The sequence below is a fragment of the Manis pentadactyla genome, chromosome 9, assembly GCF_030020395.1.
Source record: "Manis pentadactyla isolate mManPen7 chromosome 9, mManPen7.hap1, whole genome shotgun sequence".
In the NCBI taxonomy this organism is placed as follows: Eukaryota; Metazoa; Chordata; class Mammalia; order Pholidota; family Manidae; genus Manis; species Manis pentadactyla.
Genome location: NC_080027.1, coordinates 61,298,290 through 61,318,997, shown reverse-complemented (window position 1 = coordinate 61,318,997; position 20,708 = coordinate 61,298,290). Strand labels below are relative to the sequence as shown.

General features: G+C 35.2%; 1 protein-coding gene across 1 annotated transcript in view; it reads right to left on the bottom strand.

Moving 5' to 3' along the window:
• The window catches only part of SLC17A6 (solute carrier family 17 member 6), a 47,390-nt gene that overhangs the window by 16,567 nt on the left and 10,115 nt on the right, over positions 1 to 20,708 (bottom strand). Inside the window, exons 4-8 of the mRNA XM_036932733.2 lie at positions 9,010 to 9,124; positions 7,912 to 7,999; positions 7,238 to 7,324; positions 4,296 to 4,438; positions 176 to 325 (exon numbers count right to left, since the gene is read on the bottom strand). Of these exons, the coding sequence (XP_036788628.1) occupies positions 176 to 325; positions 4,296 to 4,438; positions 7,238 to 7,324; positions 7,912 to 7,999; positions 9,010 to 9,124 (583 nt within the window). The remainder of the gene's footprint in view (positions 1 to 175; positions 326 to 4,295; positions 4,439 to 7,237; positions 7,325 to 7,911; positions 8,000 to 9,009; positions 9,125 to 20,708) is intronic.

Here is a 20,708-nt window from a genome sequence, read left to right as displayed (position 1 = left end):
GTCTTTGTTTCCCAGAAATTATTTGTTGAATGAATGAATAAATAAATAAATAAATAAATAAATAAATAAATAAATAATTCTTAAAATTTAGAATATAAAACCTTGGCAAAGGAATTTAGTACTCAATTAAATACAAAAAAAATGCATTAGTTAAATAAGGATAGTTTTTACATACCTTGCTGATTTCAAATCCAAAGACTTCTTCAAAATATGCTGGCTGACTAATAAGCAATAAGTAAAAAGTCCAGCTTCTGCAGAAGTTTGCAACAATTATTGCATAGACTGGCATAGATGTAAAAAATTTCCTCCATGGGGTCTTGAATTTCTGAAATCCCAAAAAAAGAGACGTTTTGACCATTTAAAATATTTTCTAACTTAAATGGGAATAATAGGTGCTTTGCATTTTCAGGATGTATATGTATGTTGGGGCATGAGTAGGAAGGAGGCAGGAGGTAGTGAAGAGTTAATTCTAACAGTCCAGTTAATCTTAGCTGCATGAATAATTGTGGAAGGGGGAAAAAAGGTGTTAGCCTCTCCTTGATTAGATCTCTTCAGTACTAGGAATATACAAGACTCCATATTTACAGAAAACTAACTCCAAAAGCATAGATCCTAGTTCCCAATATTTTTCTTGGCAGTGATAGATTGTGCCTCAGTTGAAATTCACTGCCTAATTAGACCTTGTATATCCAAAGTAGTTCTTCTAAAATGTTGAAAATTCAATGTAGTTAGGAGAAAAATTAAGAGTGCAATTTTCTAGACCCTTTCTAAAGTCAATGATACCACACTACCTATCTACAAATTCTCTTGATAGTCAGTGGATATCAATATAAATCAAAATAAAACTGGAGTACAAGATTCTGGATAACTCACATGATACACAGATGAGTTAGAGCATTTGGCCCCCCAGCACACCATGGCACATCATAAGCAATTATTTATGATATTTAAGACATTAAAAATCAACAATCTAACTATGATTGACTTTGCTTAAGACAACCATTAAAAAATTGTATCTCATATGCTTAAAGACCCTGTATATATCCAAATATAAAAAAGCAAGTAACTTCCCCCAAATTAATATATTTAGACCTTAAAATGTCTTTCATATTGTCAAACACTTTCTTGACTGCTTTATTTTGAACACCAAAATACTATTTGATGAGAAAGAGCAGTTTAAAGTAACTTTATGTAATGATAGCTTGGGATCCCAGACCTGACCAAATTAGTAAAAGAGGCAAAACAGTTTTTACACAGATTTAGTAATTTTTTATTTATTTAGTGATTTAGTAATTATTCCTGGATGTAGAGCCTCATAGTTGCCAGTATTCATTGTGACTCTAATTAAACCTTGTATAGATAACTTATAGTAGGAAGTTACACTGTGGTGATCACAAATGTATATTAGACCAAAAAAACCCAAAACAAACAAAATAAAAACAACTTGTTCTAATAACACATAATGAGTACTGTGGCTCTGGATAAACATTTCTAGTGAAGGCATCATAGATGGATTCATAAAGTGCAGTTTTTTTCTTAATTCAATATGTTCTGGAAAAATGGTGCCAGATGAATATACTTATCTCAAAAATAATAAAATAATGGCTGAATACAGGAATATCTGCATTGTCATTACTTCATTATGTACTGCAATACAATATCTGCATTATGCATGTATAAAGAAATACCTCTGTGATATTATTAGAAGTAAATAACTTTCCTGCAGGGGAAGTGTTTCTTTTATTCATACCAGAATCATCTCCACTAAGAACTTTATTTGTCAGGTTGCAAAAGACTTCACCAAATATAAGATAAAAGTGTCTAATTTTATGCCTTAAAAATTTGTTGTGGTCCATAGGAGGGCTTATGGTGTTCTGAAAACATCCTAGTTATAGAACTAGCTGTTTACTTCACAAGTGTGTTTAGTTGATAAAAATTCAGCAAGCTGTTCACTTAAGATTTGTGCATTTTTCTGCGTGTAAGTTATATTTAATTAATTTTGAAGGAAAAAAGAGAGATTGAAGAGACATTATAGCTGGCTGCAATGTGTGATCCTTAATTGGATCCAGACTCAGAAGACATAAGACACAAAAATAAAGACTGGAAGTTCGAATTTGGACTGGGTATTAGAAATTGGAGTATGATCTAGGTATTAGATAATAGTAGGGAATTTTAAATTGTGTTCAATATGATTTAGATTATGAAGGATAATATTCTTATTTTTCTAGAGATGCATGTAAAGTATTTGTGGCAAGGTGTTATACCTCATTTACTTTGAATTCATTCAGCAAAAAATAAAAGGGAAATAAATAAGGCAAATTGTTAGCAACTGTTGCATCTATGTAGTGAATCCATGAATGTAGCTGTTATTATTCTTTCTACTTTGCCATATATTGAATTTGTTCACAATAAAAAATTCAAAATAAGTACAGGTTCTATTTTCACCTGATCTCATTCTTAACTTTCCTTTGAAGCTACATCAAAATATAAAACAACAGTAAGAAGTAAAGTATTGTGTTTAGAAAAGCAAAAAGGTATAGGAAATGGAGAGTTTCAGATAATCTACACTGTTTTGTTAGCCTACCAGCTATTCTTTATTTTATTTTATTTTTTTATTTTGGTATCATTAATCTATAATTACATGAAGAACATTATGCTTACTAGGCTCCCCCCTTCACCAAGTCCCCCCCAAATACCCTTTCACAAAAATTCGCTTAGGTCTACAGTCAAAGCTATAATCCAGGGAAAATTTGAAGATGCTCAAGAAAAGATAAAGAAATTAAAAGAATTTATAGATGGAGGAAGAAGCACTGTCCATCAGCGTAGTTACCAGCTATTCTTTTAGGGTCATTTTCAGAAATTGGTTTTCATTTATACTAAATTTCTGATTGTTTGAAAAAAAATTGTGTCTGGTTTAGACAATGCAATCCTCCGAGATCTGGTAAATAAAACAAGTAACCAGTGAAGATAGAGGCTGATCAGATTATTTTTGGCTAGAAATTGTGGGTGTTCTGAACTCACCATACATCAGTATATATTAAGCTTCTGCTCACAGCAACTGCAGCTGATGGTCACCAGAGCACATTGCCAACACTGACCTCACCCCCATATAACAACTTGTTTCTTAGACAACCACCGATAGAACTAAATTATCAGTCCATTTACAGAAGAAACAGGATGGAGAAAGTTCTGATATCAGCCTCTATAGCTAATGGACCAACTATAATGTAAGGATTTTTTTTAAGTACTTAAGGTTAACTTCTGAATGATATCAAATAGGTTTTTCCTATTCATTAAAAGTCAAGATACACTCAACAACAATGGTTGACAGACATTTCACCCAGGATGAGATGTCAAAGACAGGCAGGCCTTCTCTAACAAATGAAGTAGAGAGTCATACTAGAATAAAATGCAATTGGAATGCGGAAAGGAGACCTTAAGAGAAAGATGATGGACACTGGTTCCTCAGCCAGTTTCTGGTAACTTCCAATGCTTAGCGTAAGGAAACAGAGTTATTGATTAGGTGCTAAATTATTGAACTTGTCTAAATATATTACTTTTGCTTACCAGTTTTAAAAATAATATTAGATGGATATTTTTAAATTACTATTTATGATATATTAATGCCGTGTGGACTAAAATATTTGCATTATTAACATAGAATTGCATTTACTCTCCCCAGAGAGCCCATCCAAGAAACCAAATCAAAATCACAAAGAAGCCCTCATTATCTTTATAATACTTGATCTTCATAATACTAATCCTGTAAAACGGTAATATTTTATCAATGAAAGGATTATATTAAGAATATTCTTCATGTCAGCTATTATCAGCATTCTAATGATTTGGTATTTCCTAACCCACATATAACATAAACACACATGCATAAAACCTAAGTTTAGAGTATTTAATAAACAAAAAAATGGCCCTTTTTATGACTGTGTTAGGTGGTTTGGCATTTCCTACAAACTGAAATTAAGAAATATTGGTTGAATTTGTTTAAATTATGGAATATATTGAAATGTTTTAAAAATTTGCTTAGGTCTACAGTCATAGCTATAATCCAGGGAAAATTTGAAGATGCTCAAGAAAAGATAAAAAAATTAAAAGAACTTATAGATGGAGGAAGCAATCATTCCTAAGTAAGTCAAGGAATATGCATGGAGTAAAGAAAACAATCATGATTCATACCAAATTAGTTTTATTGAATAGAGACTCATAAAATACTTTGGTTGGTCAAAGGGAGATGAGATGAAGAATAAGAATAGGAATATACACCATAATAAAGTTCTTACTTCCATTGCACCTAAAAGATTTGCACTCTCTCCAATGCTTTCTTCTATGTACCTACGTTCTTCATCTGTAATAGTAGGATGCTTTGCAGGACTCTCATAAGACACCAAAAGCCAAAACATGTACCAGATCATTCCAAAGCTTCCTGCAAGCAAGAATTCAAAAGGAGGATGTCAAAGAAAGCTATCATAAATACTTTATGTAAGAATCATTTGCTGAAATAAAACTACAATAATCTCATAACAAACATGTCCTCTCGAATGTGAATTCAAGTTTGTTCCTCCAGCTGACTTAACCATCTCTTCTTGTCTTTTGCCACCAGACTTCAAGCTTCCTGAAGGCTCATCCTGTTGTTTGTCTCTTTGTCTCTGCTAAATAATGTTGATACTGAATGAATAATTGTTATTCATTATGAAGAAACTCATAATGAATAAGAATTGAATTGTGTGTTTTGGAACATGTTCATATCCAGGAAACATTTACTGGGGAGTTATTATTCCAGGCACTCTGCTAAGTGAGAAAAATATTATGAACAAGATAAAATTCCTGTCTTCAACTAATTTTGTGAGGGATAAATCCTTTTATTATTTGCCTGCCTTGAATATGACAATGATCTGTATTTTGAAAGATACTCATTTCCCTCTCCTGTTGGTGCTTTCAGATCTAGTAAATGGACTATTAAGTAAAATACATAAGATTACTTTAGCCTGAGTGACTATGGCTCATGAAAAAGTGGGCTTCTGTAATTAATAATAATATTCTGTAATTAATATAGTAACATTTAACACTTTACGGGACTGTGTACCATTTTATTTGTAGTACACACTATTGTCTATGGAACATTCTTTGGGCAGATGACAGTTATAAACTCCAACACAATAAATTGCTTGCAAGTTCTTTCATATCACCTTCTTTATTTAGCACTCTCACCATTAAAAACTGCCTTCATTGTGCAATATAAATCTGAAGCATTAATAATAGAAAGAATTTCAGGTGACTTATTCTGGTTTCCCAGCATTTCAGTTTTGCTTCATACTGTTTTCTTTCTCCCTTGAGTACAGTCTAAATCCCCTTGATCTCTATAATACTTTTTTTTTGCTTGTCCTAAGAATTGTTCCTTAACACCATAGATTCTATTGTGCCATCCTCCTCTTAATTACTGAACATGACAGCAAACACAGCTTGGGGCCAGACAGTGTGTGATAATTTAGTAGTGTAATGGTTATGGAATATGGCTCTCCCAGATTCAAATCCTGGTTGTGTCACTCAGTTACATGATCTGATTAGTAACAGAATCTCTGTAAACCTCCACTATAAATGAGATATAATTCTTCTTTATGAGAATGTAGCAAAGAAAAGTTAAAGGAGATAATGCATAAAGCAATTAGCACAGTGGATGGTGCAAAAAAAGTCCTTGATAAATGTGAGCTCTTGTTATTCAGTAGTAATTACCATTACTGCTGACTGAATGCGTCTGAAGTGTCAGACACTCCACTAATTGCTATATGTGCATTATCTTTTGAAACTTAAGCTATACCAGTCTCATCTTATTATTTAAAAAATATCAATTCTGAATGTCCAGCTCAAAGACAATTTTTTTTTGACACACAGTAAATAAGCAAGTACTATGATATGGTATTTTCATATTATTTAATATTTGAACTTTGTACCATTCAATGATAAATATTAAATGAGATACAACCCGAAATAATGAGACTGGTTTTCATGAGTGCTTTGTGGAAATTAATATCCTTCCTTTAAAGTCACATCATATCTTCAATACAGTAATGGATTCAATTAAGGCAAAATCAGAGGATTTAATGGATGACCATCCCAACTTGTACTACACATCTTATAAATAAGAGCTTTAAACTTTGAATTATGGACCCTTTTGAAAAGCTAATGAAAGATGTGGATTAAAATATGACAAAAAAATAGATCTCTACAGAAAAGAGATGTACAGATGTTGCATGGCTTACAATATAGGGCACTCATGAATCCAAAACCCACCCATGGTTTTTGAACCAGGAAAAGAGTCCCTATTACAAAGAACATTTAATAACATCCTGCAAACATAAGAACTTGCTCCAATGAGAACGTTTCGAAATGGGAATAGATCATGGCATTTTTAGAAGCAGCCAGATACTATTCTGTTCTACCACATGACTTCATTAATACTTCAGATTCTCATGCCCACATCCAAAGATGGTATTAATCAGTGACAGTATCGGTTGGAATCCAGCCCTCTTACATTTCTTCTTTTCCTTGTAATTAAAAAAGTGACTTAGAGAGAGACTTTGGAGATAAGTTTCAAGCTGTAAGTTTTCAACTTCTGGTTGGAAACTGAGCAGAAAGGGAGCTAGGGCTTTGGGTTTCTTGTAATCTTTATTTCCATGGGACTTAATATCCACTAATTCTGGGGAAATGAAGGCTAAAATGTGCTGCTGCGCAGCTGACTGCTAATATTTCATCACAAAATTGAATTGTTGCATTAGCACTACAATCGGCTTCCAGCTTTCTACCCCATTCAGTCTTGAGGAGGCAGGATCAGAGGAAAAAACCTAGAAAGCAGTGGCAAGGAAGAGAAGTAGGTGCTCCCTGGCTTGTTCCTCTTACTCAGCTTTCAATCAAGAGTTAACTTAATTTTTTTTACAATCAAGAGTAATATATGTCATACATTACAAAGTTTCCATCAGCAATGTTCTTGCTTTTAAAAACAATAAATAAAAATGTAGGGGGAAATCCTACATTGTTGCTTTAAAAAACAATAAACAATGTAGGGAAAAAAAATCTAGAGAGAGAACATTTTCCTTCATCTTCACAGAATATAAGGACAGGATTCTTATAGAAAAAAAGTACATAAACATGGAAGTATATTCAGTAATCTAACATTGTTTTAGTTTATGCACATTTTTAAATTCTATTATATAGAAATGCAACATACCATAGACATAGAATACAGAAGACCAGCCAGTATACTGTACAAGAATGCCAGCTAAAGGCATTGCAATCACAGCTCCAGCATAGGAACCTAAAGTTGAAGGAAGAATGGGAGGAAGGTAAGCAAATCGATAGATGTTCTTGACTTCGTCTCATGTTGGTTGGCTTACACAAATACACTTGTACATTTGAGTCATACTTGCTCACACCTAAACACCCCCAAACACATATATTTGCCCACATACTTAGCCAGGAATGTAGGACTATGTAACTGGATATAAACTTCTTGCCCAAGACACAACAGATATTTAAAAATAATAAATATTTTAAATTTTTTTATTAATTTATTAAAATTAATAAAACACTAAATATAATAAAATCTGTAATAAAAATTTTGAAGACTATAATAAAAATCACTCATGAATATATTTGAAAACCTAGATGAAATGGATGAACCCTTAGAAAAAGATAAAACACAAAAGGAAATAGAGTATTTAAAGAAACCAATAAGAATTAAGGAAATTGAAATTGTGGTAAAAAGCACACACACGGGCATACACACACACACACACACACATCCCAAATGGTTTTACAGGCAAGTTTTACCAACTTTCAATTCTTACCCAAGTTGTTCCTAAACTTTTACCCACCACAGTTACATCTGCATGCAGAACTCACCACAGAAAGAGGTGGTTGCCAATCTACTCCTTTCTAGAGGAGGGGCCCACTTACTCCATATCCCATGACAAGCTGGGTAGGTGACACCCTGTGATGGGGGAAGATATATGTCACCATTGAGGATCCAGGGTCATTAGAAAATAAGCACATTCCCTTCTCTGAAACTATGCCTTTTGAATAGGCACAAGGTGTTAGGGAAAGCTGTTACTAGGGGCCTTTGCTGATTCCCGAAAATCATTTTAAAAACGTTCAGTCAGACCAAGAAAACACCCTGTACTAATTACTCAATTCATCTGCAACTCTGAACAGTTTGAGGAATTTGGGAGACCTTTAAGTGTGAGGCATTCAACTCAGTGACTCCCATATATAAGAAATCCACACAGAGGACGCTGAAGCTTGGATCCTTGATGCTCAAATTTCTCAAGGTAGTGTCTGGAACTTAAGATCTTTAAAATGATTATCTATCTTTGTCCTTTTGATCCTCTCATTTTTTCCTTTCTTTTTGGAGAGAGAGGAGATTGTTTCAGTGCCTTCCTTAATACTTTATCTGATTTATCTATTTCTACTACACAGCATGGAAAGAGAAGGGGCAACAGGTAAGCCAGTCTCAAGTTTTTAATGATATTCTTTCAAAGACTATTTTATCTACCAGCTGAGGGAGCAATATCAGTCATTCCAGTCAAATGCCCAAAGAATATACCAGTGAAATATTTCAGTGAAAACTCAAATCATGTTTCAAGGCCAGCAGGGACGTGGTATAAAATTCTCAAAGGTATTAATTCAGAGTTATCACCAGCCAAGGGCAGACTCAGAAATCCTTATCACAACATATTAAGTGCCTATTCTTTTACTTTTTAAGTCAGTCATTAAGCATTTCTTTAATATCACTCAGTTCTGGAGAAGTGGAGGTAAGCAGCCACAGTTGTAATGTAGCATCATTTAAAGACAAAAATATCTGATTGCCTAACTTTTCCATTTTTCAACACTATGTATAGACAACCTAATAAAATACATTTATTTGTAAGTCAAGAAAAAAATAATCTGCTTGTTCTTATTAACATGCAAACCTCAAAATGATGTCATCCTGCAGTTCCATACCTCCACAAGTCCCTGCAATATCCTAACAAAGATGACACACCCATAATGCACTCTGGCTGCTGATGGGATCAGCATATTCAGGGTAGAGGTAAGTAGTATGGCAGCTCCAAACACCCTGAAAAAGAAAAGAAGTTAATGGATCTATATTTCTCAGGTCAAGTTAATTACAAACAATTTTAAGGTAGATTGTTTTTCTAAAGAAATAAAACATGTTTTGGATTTGATTGACTAGCCCTTGCAAATAGATACTTGGAGTATATTAACATGCTCCATTATTTGAAACACCAGAAATGAAAGAATGATACAATATAGTTGGTTATACTTACTTGTATCTATTTCTTCATAGATCTAATTACAAATTGCAAATGTTTAATGCATCATTATGTATGTTTCTGGTCTGTATCTCAGTCTGCAGTGTAAGTTGCTTAAGGACAAGAGGTTGTTCTTCAGATACACTGCTAAATCCATAATGCATAGCGCACTGCCTGACACAGAGTAGATACTCACTGAGGAGCTGTTGAAAAAATAATGAATGCCCTAATGGAGCTGTGCTTCACATTATACAACTATCTGCAACTTCCCTACAAGCTGAATAGACATACAAATTTTACAAATAGAATATTTTAAATGTCCCAAGATGCCACAGCATATGGTTTTATAACAGAAATAATTATTACTTAATATACCTCCCTCAGAGTTTTCTTCCTTCTGTTGTGGTGGGGGTCAGGGGGCAATTGTGTTTGAGGCACACTTCTAGCTGCATACATATACACAAAAATCCAAAAAGAATTGCTGGAAATATGGTGCTAACACCTTAATCCATCTGCAAGTAAAAATCCCATTCCATCATTTAAAAAAAACTTTATCCATAAGGTTCATACTATGCAAGGAAAATATCCCTTTAACTGAGTAATCTTAGAAATATTCTCTTTCAGAGAAGTTTTAGGACACACTATATCTAATGAGCTAAGCTGTGTGTTCTTTATAAGGTTTCTCACATGGAATACTGAGCCTTGAATTCAGTCAAGATTGGTTGCCTCATAGAAGCTTGAATTCTTCTAAGGGACATGTTTAAATGTAACTGTTAAAAACTTGAGTTTCTGAAAAGTAATTTGGCCATTATTAACCTGCTAATGAAATTTGAAAAATGACTTTATGAAGGGCTGAAATGGATCAGCTCTTTTTCTATGAATCATGGACTGGGTCAAACACTTTTGTAACTTGATGCAGCCTAATATCTGCCTGCCTCAGTGGTTTCTCTCCTCTGAGGCAAATAGTCACTTGGGAAATGAATGTTTCATTCCATTCTTCTTCATTTGATGAATAGGTATCTTTGGGTTTGAGTCAAAAGAATAACTTTTTTTCGAAATGGTTGGCACAATAGAAACTTTCTCTTTCTAGGAATGATGGCTCCCATTAAAATGCACATATCCAGTGATACTTAACTTCTGCCAAATATGGATTTATTTTTTAGAAAATAAATGCAAAATCCCATAACCTGTCTTTATAAAATAAAGATCCAAAGTTGTTATAAAAATTGATTTAAAATATATTTTAATTCTTGATTGTTACTTTTAAGTTGAAAAAATTTTCACCTCTCTTAAGACTACTATCCAAGTGGCCTTGTGTGCAAAGCCCAGAACACTTTGGAGTTTCCCTTTAGGGCTGAGAAGAAATAAGAGGAGTGTACAGGGCATGTTTCCTAGACCTAGTGGTAAATGGTACATGTTTCCAAAGGCCAGTGAGGTGAACATAGTTTTCCACTGTTCTGGTAGTTTGAATGTTGTGCAATAGGGCAGGTGAAGGCGGGAGTAGGTTTGGTCATACAGGTAGGCTGTCTTGATACTGGTAAACTTGTGTTAACTGTTATCTTTCTAGAGATCCATCTCACTTTGTTTATCACCCTCAATAATAATGAGACTGAGACTTCTCAAAGCTTTAAAGATAAAGAGAACCAGAACCACATAATGCTGGAACTTTTTAAAGTGTTTATATGAGTTAACCATCCACCCCATTCAGCCCTTTGGAAGAATTCCTTCAAACGGTCTTCCATGAACCAGTTGCATCAGAATTCCCTGAGGTGCTTATTTAAATTACAGATTTCTCACACCAGACTTTTCCAAATCAGAATGTGCTGGGAATGAAGCCTGGAAATCTGTGTTTTAATAAGGAGTCCAGGTAATAAATTGCATGGTAAGATTTGCAAAAAAGACTGTAAGGTTTTTACCTAGGGTTATCTGTGTTTATTTGTTTCTAATAATTATTTTGAAAGTATGATGCATGAAGTTTATTTTATATGAATTAACTTTCAATCATCATTTTCTCTCTCCCTTTTTGAAATTTGAAAATACTGCTATTTCTAGATAAGCTGGAAAGAGATGAATTTTACCCATTTGTTAGCTCAAGGTTTCTCAGCCTCTAAACTATTGTTATTTCAGGATGTGTAACTCTATGTTGTGGGATGCTGTCCTGTGCACTGTATGATATTTAGTATCATCCCTGGCCTTTATGCACTACATGTCAGGGTATTATTAATATACCCATTTTATGGATGAAGAAGCTAAGCCCGAGATAGGTAAAATCACTTGCACAAGTTATTAACCAGATCTAAGTAGAGGAGCCCTGTTTCAAATCTAGTCTGTCCAATTCCAAAGCCAGTAGGTTTTGCCACCAGGATTCACATCTGAGTATGCAACATTTGATGTGGTTAGTAATACATTTCACGATTCTAATTGTAAATTTAAATAATAATCTTTACAAAGTTACTTGAAATCATGCTACTATTCTTGAAATGAAATGTCAATAGATCTCTTTCAATGTTTACTTTTTACTCTTGCCCTGAATAATGTTCTAAATACATAAACTTGTGACATTTCTAAATGCTTCCTACTTTTAAGTTCCTTAATTCATTTATCCATCCTTTTTAAAAAATTATTTATGGCCGTTGTGTCATAAAAATGCATCACTGACTTTTTCTAACTATTTTAGAATAAAATCCACCAATCTTTTCAGAGCCGCATCTTTTTAAATTTTATGTAATTGCTACCCAGATCAATATCCAAGTAATTAAAATCCTGATTATCAAAATCCTTGCCAACTACGGGAAGCCTTTACAGTTTTCCTTACACTTGCACGCAGCCAAAGTTGAAGCAGCCACTTCATTCAACATTCGTTTATGCATTCCGCTGCAGATCTTTGTGAGACTATATTTAGAACAGGGTGCTGTGCTGAGGAGGAGACGGGAGCTAAAATTACAGAGTACTTACTATACTTTCTCCACCTACATTAGTTCATGTAATCCTCAAAACAGCTCTCTGAATTACACTTTCCTCTCATTTTACAAAAAGGAAAATGGAGACAGAAAGACTGTGCAAGAAAAACAGTCTCAAACTTTTAAAATACTGCGAAGGGCTGACATTAGAATCCAGGGCTGTCTGACATGAAAATATGTGCTCTTTTTTCTATAAGATGCTACCAGGCACTCACAAAAAGGAAAGTATCAGCATTGGTTTAGTAGGAGAGAGAAAAAAGAGAGACAAGTACCAGAGAGACAACACGTCAAAGGCCACAACAGGAGTAAAATATAAAAAGCAAAGAAAGAAAAAATCCATTCCTGCTGGGGTGACCAGGAAGCAAGTCTTCCATAGAGAAAATTCCAAGTTTGGCCTTGGAAGATGAACTTTAAAAAGAAGGAAGAAATCAAAAAAAGAAGAAATGGATCAACAAAGGTTCAAAAATGGGAGAGATCCCATTACATGTCAGAAACTAGGGCAGTATCAAAAATGGCTGGATGTATTAGTACAGGTGAGGAGAAGCCCACCAAGAGTGAGATGATGAACAGGGAATGTGTGAGGAGGGTTTGAGGAAACGTAGTAGGACAAGGAAGGGAAGAGCAGAGTCCATAAATCCATGACATCTTGGAGATGATGGAGCTTAGGCTGGTCATAGAGGATAATCGAGGATAACGTCCCTAAGTGAAGTAAACATGAAGCTCGCAGGAATTAATGGGGGAGGAAGCTATGAGATCAGGGAGACAGAAGGCGATTTGGATTCATTGAAGTTCATGCAAGGTGACTGCATGCAGAGGAGCAAGGGGCCAAAGTCACTTGTGGTTGTGGAGAAAAAAAAGTGGCATAAATATGGTACAGAAATTTCTGTAAAACCAGCTTTGCCACTTAATGACTATGTGACTGGAGAGTTCACTAACCTGGCTTCTGATTCCTTGTCTATAAAAAGGGCAGTGTTATGTAACGGCCAAGAGAATGGGTGCTAAGGCCAGACTGCCTGGATTCAAAGTTCATTTCCATCACTTAGTACTTGAGTGATCTTGAGCATTTTAAACTACCTATTCTTCCTTCCTCATCTGCAAGACAGGGATGCTAACAGAACTTATGTGTTATTACAAGCAAAGCACCCAAAGGGAATATCTGGCATATCATAAGCATTTGAGAGGTGTTAGGACTTGTAAATTAATGATATTAATTTATCATATTTCATAGGATTGCTGTGAGGCTAAATGAAATAACGCACCTAAAAGGCTTAGTCATGCCCGGCACATAAAAATAAGTCCATAAATGTGAGTCAGTCAAATAGACATAATAATACCCAATAGTTATGAAATCATTAGTATGTGTCAGTCACTGTTCTAGATTCTCATTCTAAACTAACAACATCAGAAAGCTACTATTGCTATCCTAATATCACAGATAGAATAACCAAGTCCAATTGAGTTCAGATGACTTGCTAAAGTTATATAGATTTAAGTAGAGAATTATGTGGAGAATTTATATTTTCTCAGTTTGGTTGTAGATCCTAGATACTTAACCAGTAAGCTCTACTGTACTTCAATATCAGCAGAACTAATACTCATACTAACTATTCCAGCAGTGCAGCTAAGATAACAAAAACTTTGAAAGACAAAAATATTATTGATGATGGATGGTAGCAGTGAGGAACAAGAGCAGGATTCTACTCATTCTGTTCTGTGTTTTAAAGTAAGTAGTTAAAAGGAGAGGCTCATTTAGGGAGGGCTTTGTCTTTATACAAACAAAGTCTAGGTTTCAAAAAGGAGATAGAAGAAATAGTAAAACTGAGTATGAAAATGAAGTTCCAGAATAAAAAAATAGTTCAGCACAGTGACTTCCAGACTTTGTCATGCATGATCATCACCTTCGGGAGCTTGTTAAAACACAGATTGCTGGTCACCAGAGCTTTTAATTCAGTAGGCTTCTGTGGGGTCTGAGAATTTGCATTTCTAGTCAAGTTCCCAGGTGAGGATGTTATTTCTCGTGATTTGAGAATCATTGGTTTAGCAGTATTATACTAGATACTTTTCATAGACATCACAAAAGAGCAGACCTGGGGTGGGGGTGAGGGGAACGCCTTGAATGAACAGAGCTAGACATAGCTGAAATAAGGAGCTTTCCTTTTATAAGGGAGGGGAATAGCAAGAGTGAGAAATACCTGCTAAAAGGAATGATATGTTTTAAAAAACTTAAGTGGTAACTAGATCATTTGATCAAGACCCAAAGTGAAGTTCTCTGGCCTAGTTTTGACTGTCCCCACTGATCAAATACTGAGCAGCTGCTGTATTTTTCTTTGGGACATAGAAACAGCATGACACAATATTGGTTAAGAATACAAGTTCTGTGGCAATGCTGTGTGAATTCAAATTCTGACTCTAATTTCTTACTAGGTATTACCTTGGGCAACTTCTTATTACTTATGTTTTCTAAGCCCCACTTTTTCCATTTGTAAAATGGAGATAAGCTTTCATATTTCAAAGGATTATTGTGAAGATTAAATGAGTGAATTATGAAAAGGGGTAGTGCCTGCTTCACAGTAAATGGTTTATAAATATCAGCTATCATTTTATAGAAATTTTCCAACATTCAATAGTTTTCAGAGAATTGTTATTTTTCATCCTTTTCTTCCAGAATCCTTTTGCCATGGTAAAGTGGTGCTATTTCTGTGACAATGGATTCAAAACTGTTCCATATCATCCCAAAATTCTAGTACCTTAAAGAACCTGAGGACCTATGGTGGGGAATCTGTCTCCCATTCTGAGAGCATACAGAATTGATGGAATGCATCAGCCCTCAAACTGTGCTTCAACAGTCCATCTAAAATATCTGACAGGAAACAAGCAAACAAAATTCACAGTTTTCTCTAAATCAAGTATGCATGTCTTAGTATCCCCAGCCCCTTCCTCCCAATACCTAGCCACCACACACACACATACCTCTCTCAGATATTCCTAAAGCACTCTAGATGATGTTTATAAGACTTAACCCAAAAGATCCTGCTTTATTTGTGTCTCTTGGAAAATACAGTCCAGGTCTTTATTTCACTTCCCAAACCCCATGATGGTAGCAGAATGTTTTATATGTGGCATGCTCATAAGAAATGACCAGTTACTTTTCTATAAAGACTTTAAGTAGAGGGCAATAACTTTCCATCCTGAGGTATATGTAGGTGATAACAGACCTTTCTTCTTGGAACCTCCATTATCCCAATATCCCCTTCAATCCACTGATCATTTATTCTTGAGCTTTTAATGGGGACAAGCTGCTGTTCTGAGTATCCTATAATCCCAAGTAGCTGCTACTCTCATAGAATAACTATAGGATGGCAGCTATGGACTAGAAATTAGAGTACTGGAATGGCTAAACCCTCACTTGAGATAGCTACCGAGTTGTGTAGATGGCTCAGTCTAGCCTCATCCTTAAGTCTTCCCAACAACACTGTAAAATCTCTGGAAACCAACTGCCACTGCATATTCCCTTCATCACAGCATCCGCATCAGTGCCTGAAACCACTGTCTCTGAAGCCCTGCTTTCAAAATTAAATTAGGTGCTAATGCCTCAGAGCTGATATATTGCCCTCTTAAAGAGTTTCACCCCTTATCAATATTTAATGCAGTTGTATATGCGGTATTAGGGTGACAAGTCATTATTTTTGCTTGGCCTGATGTTACAAACAAACAAACATAAGCATGACTATATTTTTGATGTCTCAACAGACACAAGGAAATAGACCATATGCCAGGAAACATTTAATATTCATGTGTTTTATGACCACAGCATTGGTCTCAACTTGGATATGTCATTGCCTTTCACAGCACTGCTGCCCTGAAAACAATATCCACCATAACAGGTTTTTCATGTTTATCCTCTAATTAAAAGACTTCCCTAAAAATCAAAATCATGCAAATAAATAAATCTTTTAAATTATTCCATGCTCTTTCCTATGAACCTAGCCCAGCACTAAACATGCAGTGATTTTTCTAAAGAGACAGTAAAAGAGAGTCTTTTTTAAAAGAACACATGCAGTAAAGCTATTCAACAAGAGAAATGTGTTTAGTAAAGAAGTGTATCATTTGAAATCAGGTATCCTGGGGTTCGTACTCCAGCTCTTCCTCCAACCAACTAGTGATCATTGAGAGACTAACTCTGTGTTTACTTCTCTCATCAGTAAGACAAGTGTATGAATGTCTGCCTTATAGAGTTGCTATGAAGAAGGAAGATAATGTATATAAAAAGCTAGTGATGCATATATTTATTATTCTGTTGGAGTCTAATTTCATCTGTCTCCTGAAATGGAAAGCTAAGGCAATTATGAAAACAATTTGTAATTCATACCCTCTCTTTTCCCATTCCTACCACAAACATACTCTTTAGGGAGGGGTAGAAATTTTATCTCTGAATGATTTACTTTGCACTGATTGAAAAGCCCTTCTGATATTCACTCACCCACCTCCACTGTACATGGAGAGAGTATCTCTTGTGTGTTTCCAGTCAGCTAAGCTGGCTTTCTATTTTTTCCCATTTTCATCTAAAAACTAGATTTCTAGATTCTTTTTAATTACAGGGGAGGAGAAATCTGTCCTCTACTCCATCATATATATTAAGCAATCATTTTATTACTTGACTTCAATATAGGCCAAAAGAGAAAATGTGTGCTTTTTTTAAGGTTCATTTTTACAATCCTTTTGTCTTTTGAAAATTCCATTGCAGATTTTTTTTCAGGTATATCATCAATGTTTCTCCACAGGAAGTTGTTACAATTATACCATATCCATGTTAATTTTTATACCATAAAAATGGTACATATACACAAAATATATAGTAATGGTATACCATTTTATTATAAATATTAAATTTTATACCATATCAAATAATAACATAGTTTATATGAGAAAGTTTTAATGAATTGGTGATCATAGGATAGAAATTTAACACATTTCAATATAACTAACAAATCATACATTTGTAAAAGTAACCCAACTTCTGATTTATATTCATCTGTCTGACAGAACAAAAATATTTTCTAGAAATAAATTTCCCCAATTAAAAATTTAAATATATGTTTGATTTCCTGTATTGTAAATCTAGGTTCGATTGTCCCGGGTAATATCTGTATCGGTATGTATATATATATATATATATATATATATATATATATATATATATATCAGGCAATATATCTATATCAGTGTATTAGTACTTATGTCAGTACTATATGTAAAAATTAGCCATCAAGGAAAATTCTAGCAAATTACAAAAAATTTTTAGCAACAAACTAAACTAAAACATAGCTTTTGCGAATGAATAATCAAATCACATGGCTATTAATTTGGTAAATATTGCTGAACTTGAATTTCCACATAGTAAGTTGAATCTCAACTAGAATGAAATTTATTCTGCTTAAGGTACTGATCCTTAAAATTGGCAGCTGAATATGCTCTTAAAAACCCACTCCTGGTGTGAATGTAAGTCAGAGATAGGTCGTCAGTAATTGGGTTGAGAAAAAAAAGGGGAAGAAATCTGCAAACCAAATGTAAAAAAAGCTTAATATTATAATGTCTGAAGAACAGGATTAGAAACTGATGGGTGCTCTCAGTTTCTCAAAGAACACCATTAAAATCTCTGAAATAAAATAGGGGCCATTTGTTTATTAAGATTGCTTTTCAAAATGATAAACCACTTGAAAGCTACTGAAAATTGTTGTTTTCCTCACAATTTCCTCTGCAGCAAATGACATACTAAAATGAATTCAATTTGCTTATTTTCAAGTTAAAACCTAATTTCTACTTGTTTTTTCTCTACTTGTTACACACACACACACACACAATCGTTTTCCACTTCTTTGTCTTCCAGTGTGAAATGATTATATCTTCTGACATAATCACTTTAAGAATACTGATGTGTGTGCGTGCGTGCGTGCGTGCGTGTGTGTGTGTATGTGTGTGTGTGTGTGTGTTAGGAGGCTTTATATTACTAAACACACCATCAAAATTGAGAGATGTAGTATTCCTGACAGAGAATGTTTGGAAAAACAAATACAGTTGCCGAATGCATCCCACCCTGCCTGGTGATTAACATTTAATGTGGTGTACAGTGAACCAACTGTGAGATTCCCACTCACACTCTTTCTGTAGCCACAAACACCATCACATGTCCAGCCGCCCCCAACACACAGGGATGTGCCCAGTCGAGGTGACAGGAACTCTGGTGACTTGCTACTTCTGCAGATAATATCCATTTTCCCAAATCAATCAATTTCCATTGGGGCAGTGGCTTGTCACTTAACAGGGAACTAGTGTTCCTCACCCCAGGTGTGGCATTAATCCTCTCCTAGAGGCTCTGTTGGAGTAGACTGATTCAGGCTGTTTAATCTACTTAATCTAATCTAATCAGGGTTCCGGCGCCTCCCTTTGTCACATCTGATGCCCCCATTCCCATATTTAAAAAGGAATACACAAGCATAAGCCAGCCCTCTGAGTCCCTTGGTACATCATTAAGTTGTAAAAATGACTTCATCACTCATGACAGAGAAATTAGACAGCCCCAACAGTGGCATATGGCACCGGGACAATCATACTACCAGCTGCCCACCTGACTCTCTCTTCGTTCAAAATAATGCGCCTCCCCCCGCAGAGGCTCTGTCCAAACTGCGGTCGGCTGTAGGATGTGACAGCCGCAGGGGAAACCAGGGCTAGTAAGGGGTGAGAGGAGAGCAGAATGGTGCGAGAGAGCAGCTCCTGTCAGCAAAGCACGTTCAAGCCCTTGGGGACCCCTCCCCCTCTCGATCCCTCTATTCATCTTGTGGAAAGGGCATTTTCTTTCATCAGAGAAAGGAAGGCCTCTTCTGCATTGCCCCAGATGCCTAACCTATAGAGCCTCTGTGGGAAGGCAGATAGATGTTGGTAGGCAGCTAGATGAGTGAGATAAGAGATAGTTACCTCGCCGCTAAAAGGCCGGATGAGTATAAATCATTTCCACCAGAATAGATGGTGGGCTCTTGCAGCAGGCTTTTTGTTCATAACCTGACTTATTTTCTCACACAAAAGGAATGTGAAAGTGTTTCTCCCTGGAAGGGTTAAGGAACCCCTGCTTTCAATGGATGATCCAATTGATAGGTAAATAGAGGGGGGAAAATGCTAGAGAGATGATAGATAGATAGGATAGATAGATGATAGATAGATAGATAGATAGATAGATAGATAGATAGATAGATAGATAGATAGATAGATAGATAGATAGATAGATAGATGATAGTGTTTGAGTGCATATTTAGTGATGAGACTATAGATAGATAGATAGATGATAGTGTTTGAGTGCATATTTAGTGATGAGACTTAAGAATTCATATCCAATGTTTACTCCAATAAATAAAGCACATCTTCATTATTTTATTTCTGTGAAGGAAAAAGAATAACACCAGTAAAATCATTCCTGTCTGGGCTTAGTATATGAATGTTATGTTTAAAATAGCTTTGTTCTCCTCCCTGAAAATCATTCACACAAGAGGATTTTTATATAATCAGGCAAGTCACAATATTTAAATAAAAGTGTATCAAATTTCATTTTTATGAATGCAAATGCACACAGTGATTTAAAAACCCATACAAATGAAGCTGTTCATTTTTAAATATAAATTACTGTCTCTTTTATATTCACAGTATGAATTGAGTTGTATCACTCAAAGCTGCAGGGAAGAACCCCTTCTATTTTGCAGGCAAAAGGTCTACACTACCTTCAGCCCACGCACAAACCTTTGCAATCTTCTAGGAGCCCAAACTGCCAACGGGCTGGGTAGGGAGAAAGTTCTACATACTATGTTTTCTCTTACAGACAATCACACTATTTGTTTAAGGCATTATCAGGTTTGGATTTTGCCTTTTGGAGAGGAAAGAAAAGAACTACTCATGTTATGGCCAAATCATTTGAGAGCCAGGCCACACACAAAGACAGCATGTTTCTCCTGCCACAAAAATCTAAGAATCCCTTGGGCCTGCTAAAGGCTTCTCTAATTCTTGGATTTCTGTCCTGGATTTGGGGGTGATAGATTGTAGGCGCTCATTCAGACAGCAGATGGCTCAGCTTGCTGCTGAAAATGAACTTCGTGATGAAACACATAATATCAGGCAGAGATGTTAAATTTTCAATGTAGAAATAGCCTGTAGTCACGCACTGCAGGACACAATCTCTTTGTGACCTTGGGTAAGTCACAACCTCCCTGATTCTCTACTTCCTTTCCTGGTCTGTAAAGTTAAGAGGAAGAGGTTAGATGAGTTCTGTCCAGCTCTAATATGGATTCTTTCTGTTATAGGGACTTCACTATATACTACAGACACATGTGATCTCTGATTTATTATCAAACAAAGAACTGTTTTTTTTTCTTTAGGGAAAGTCAAG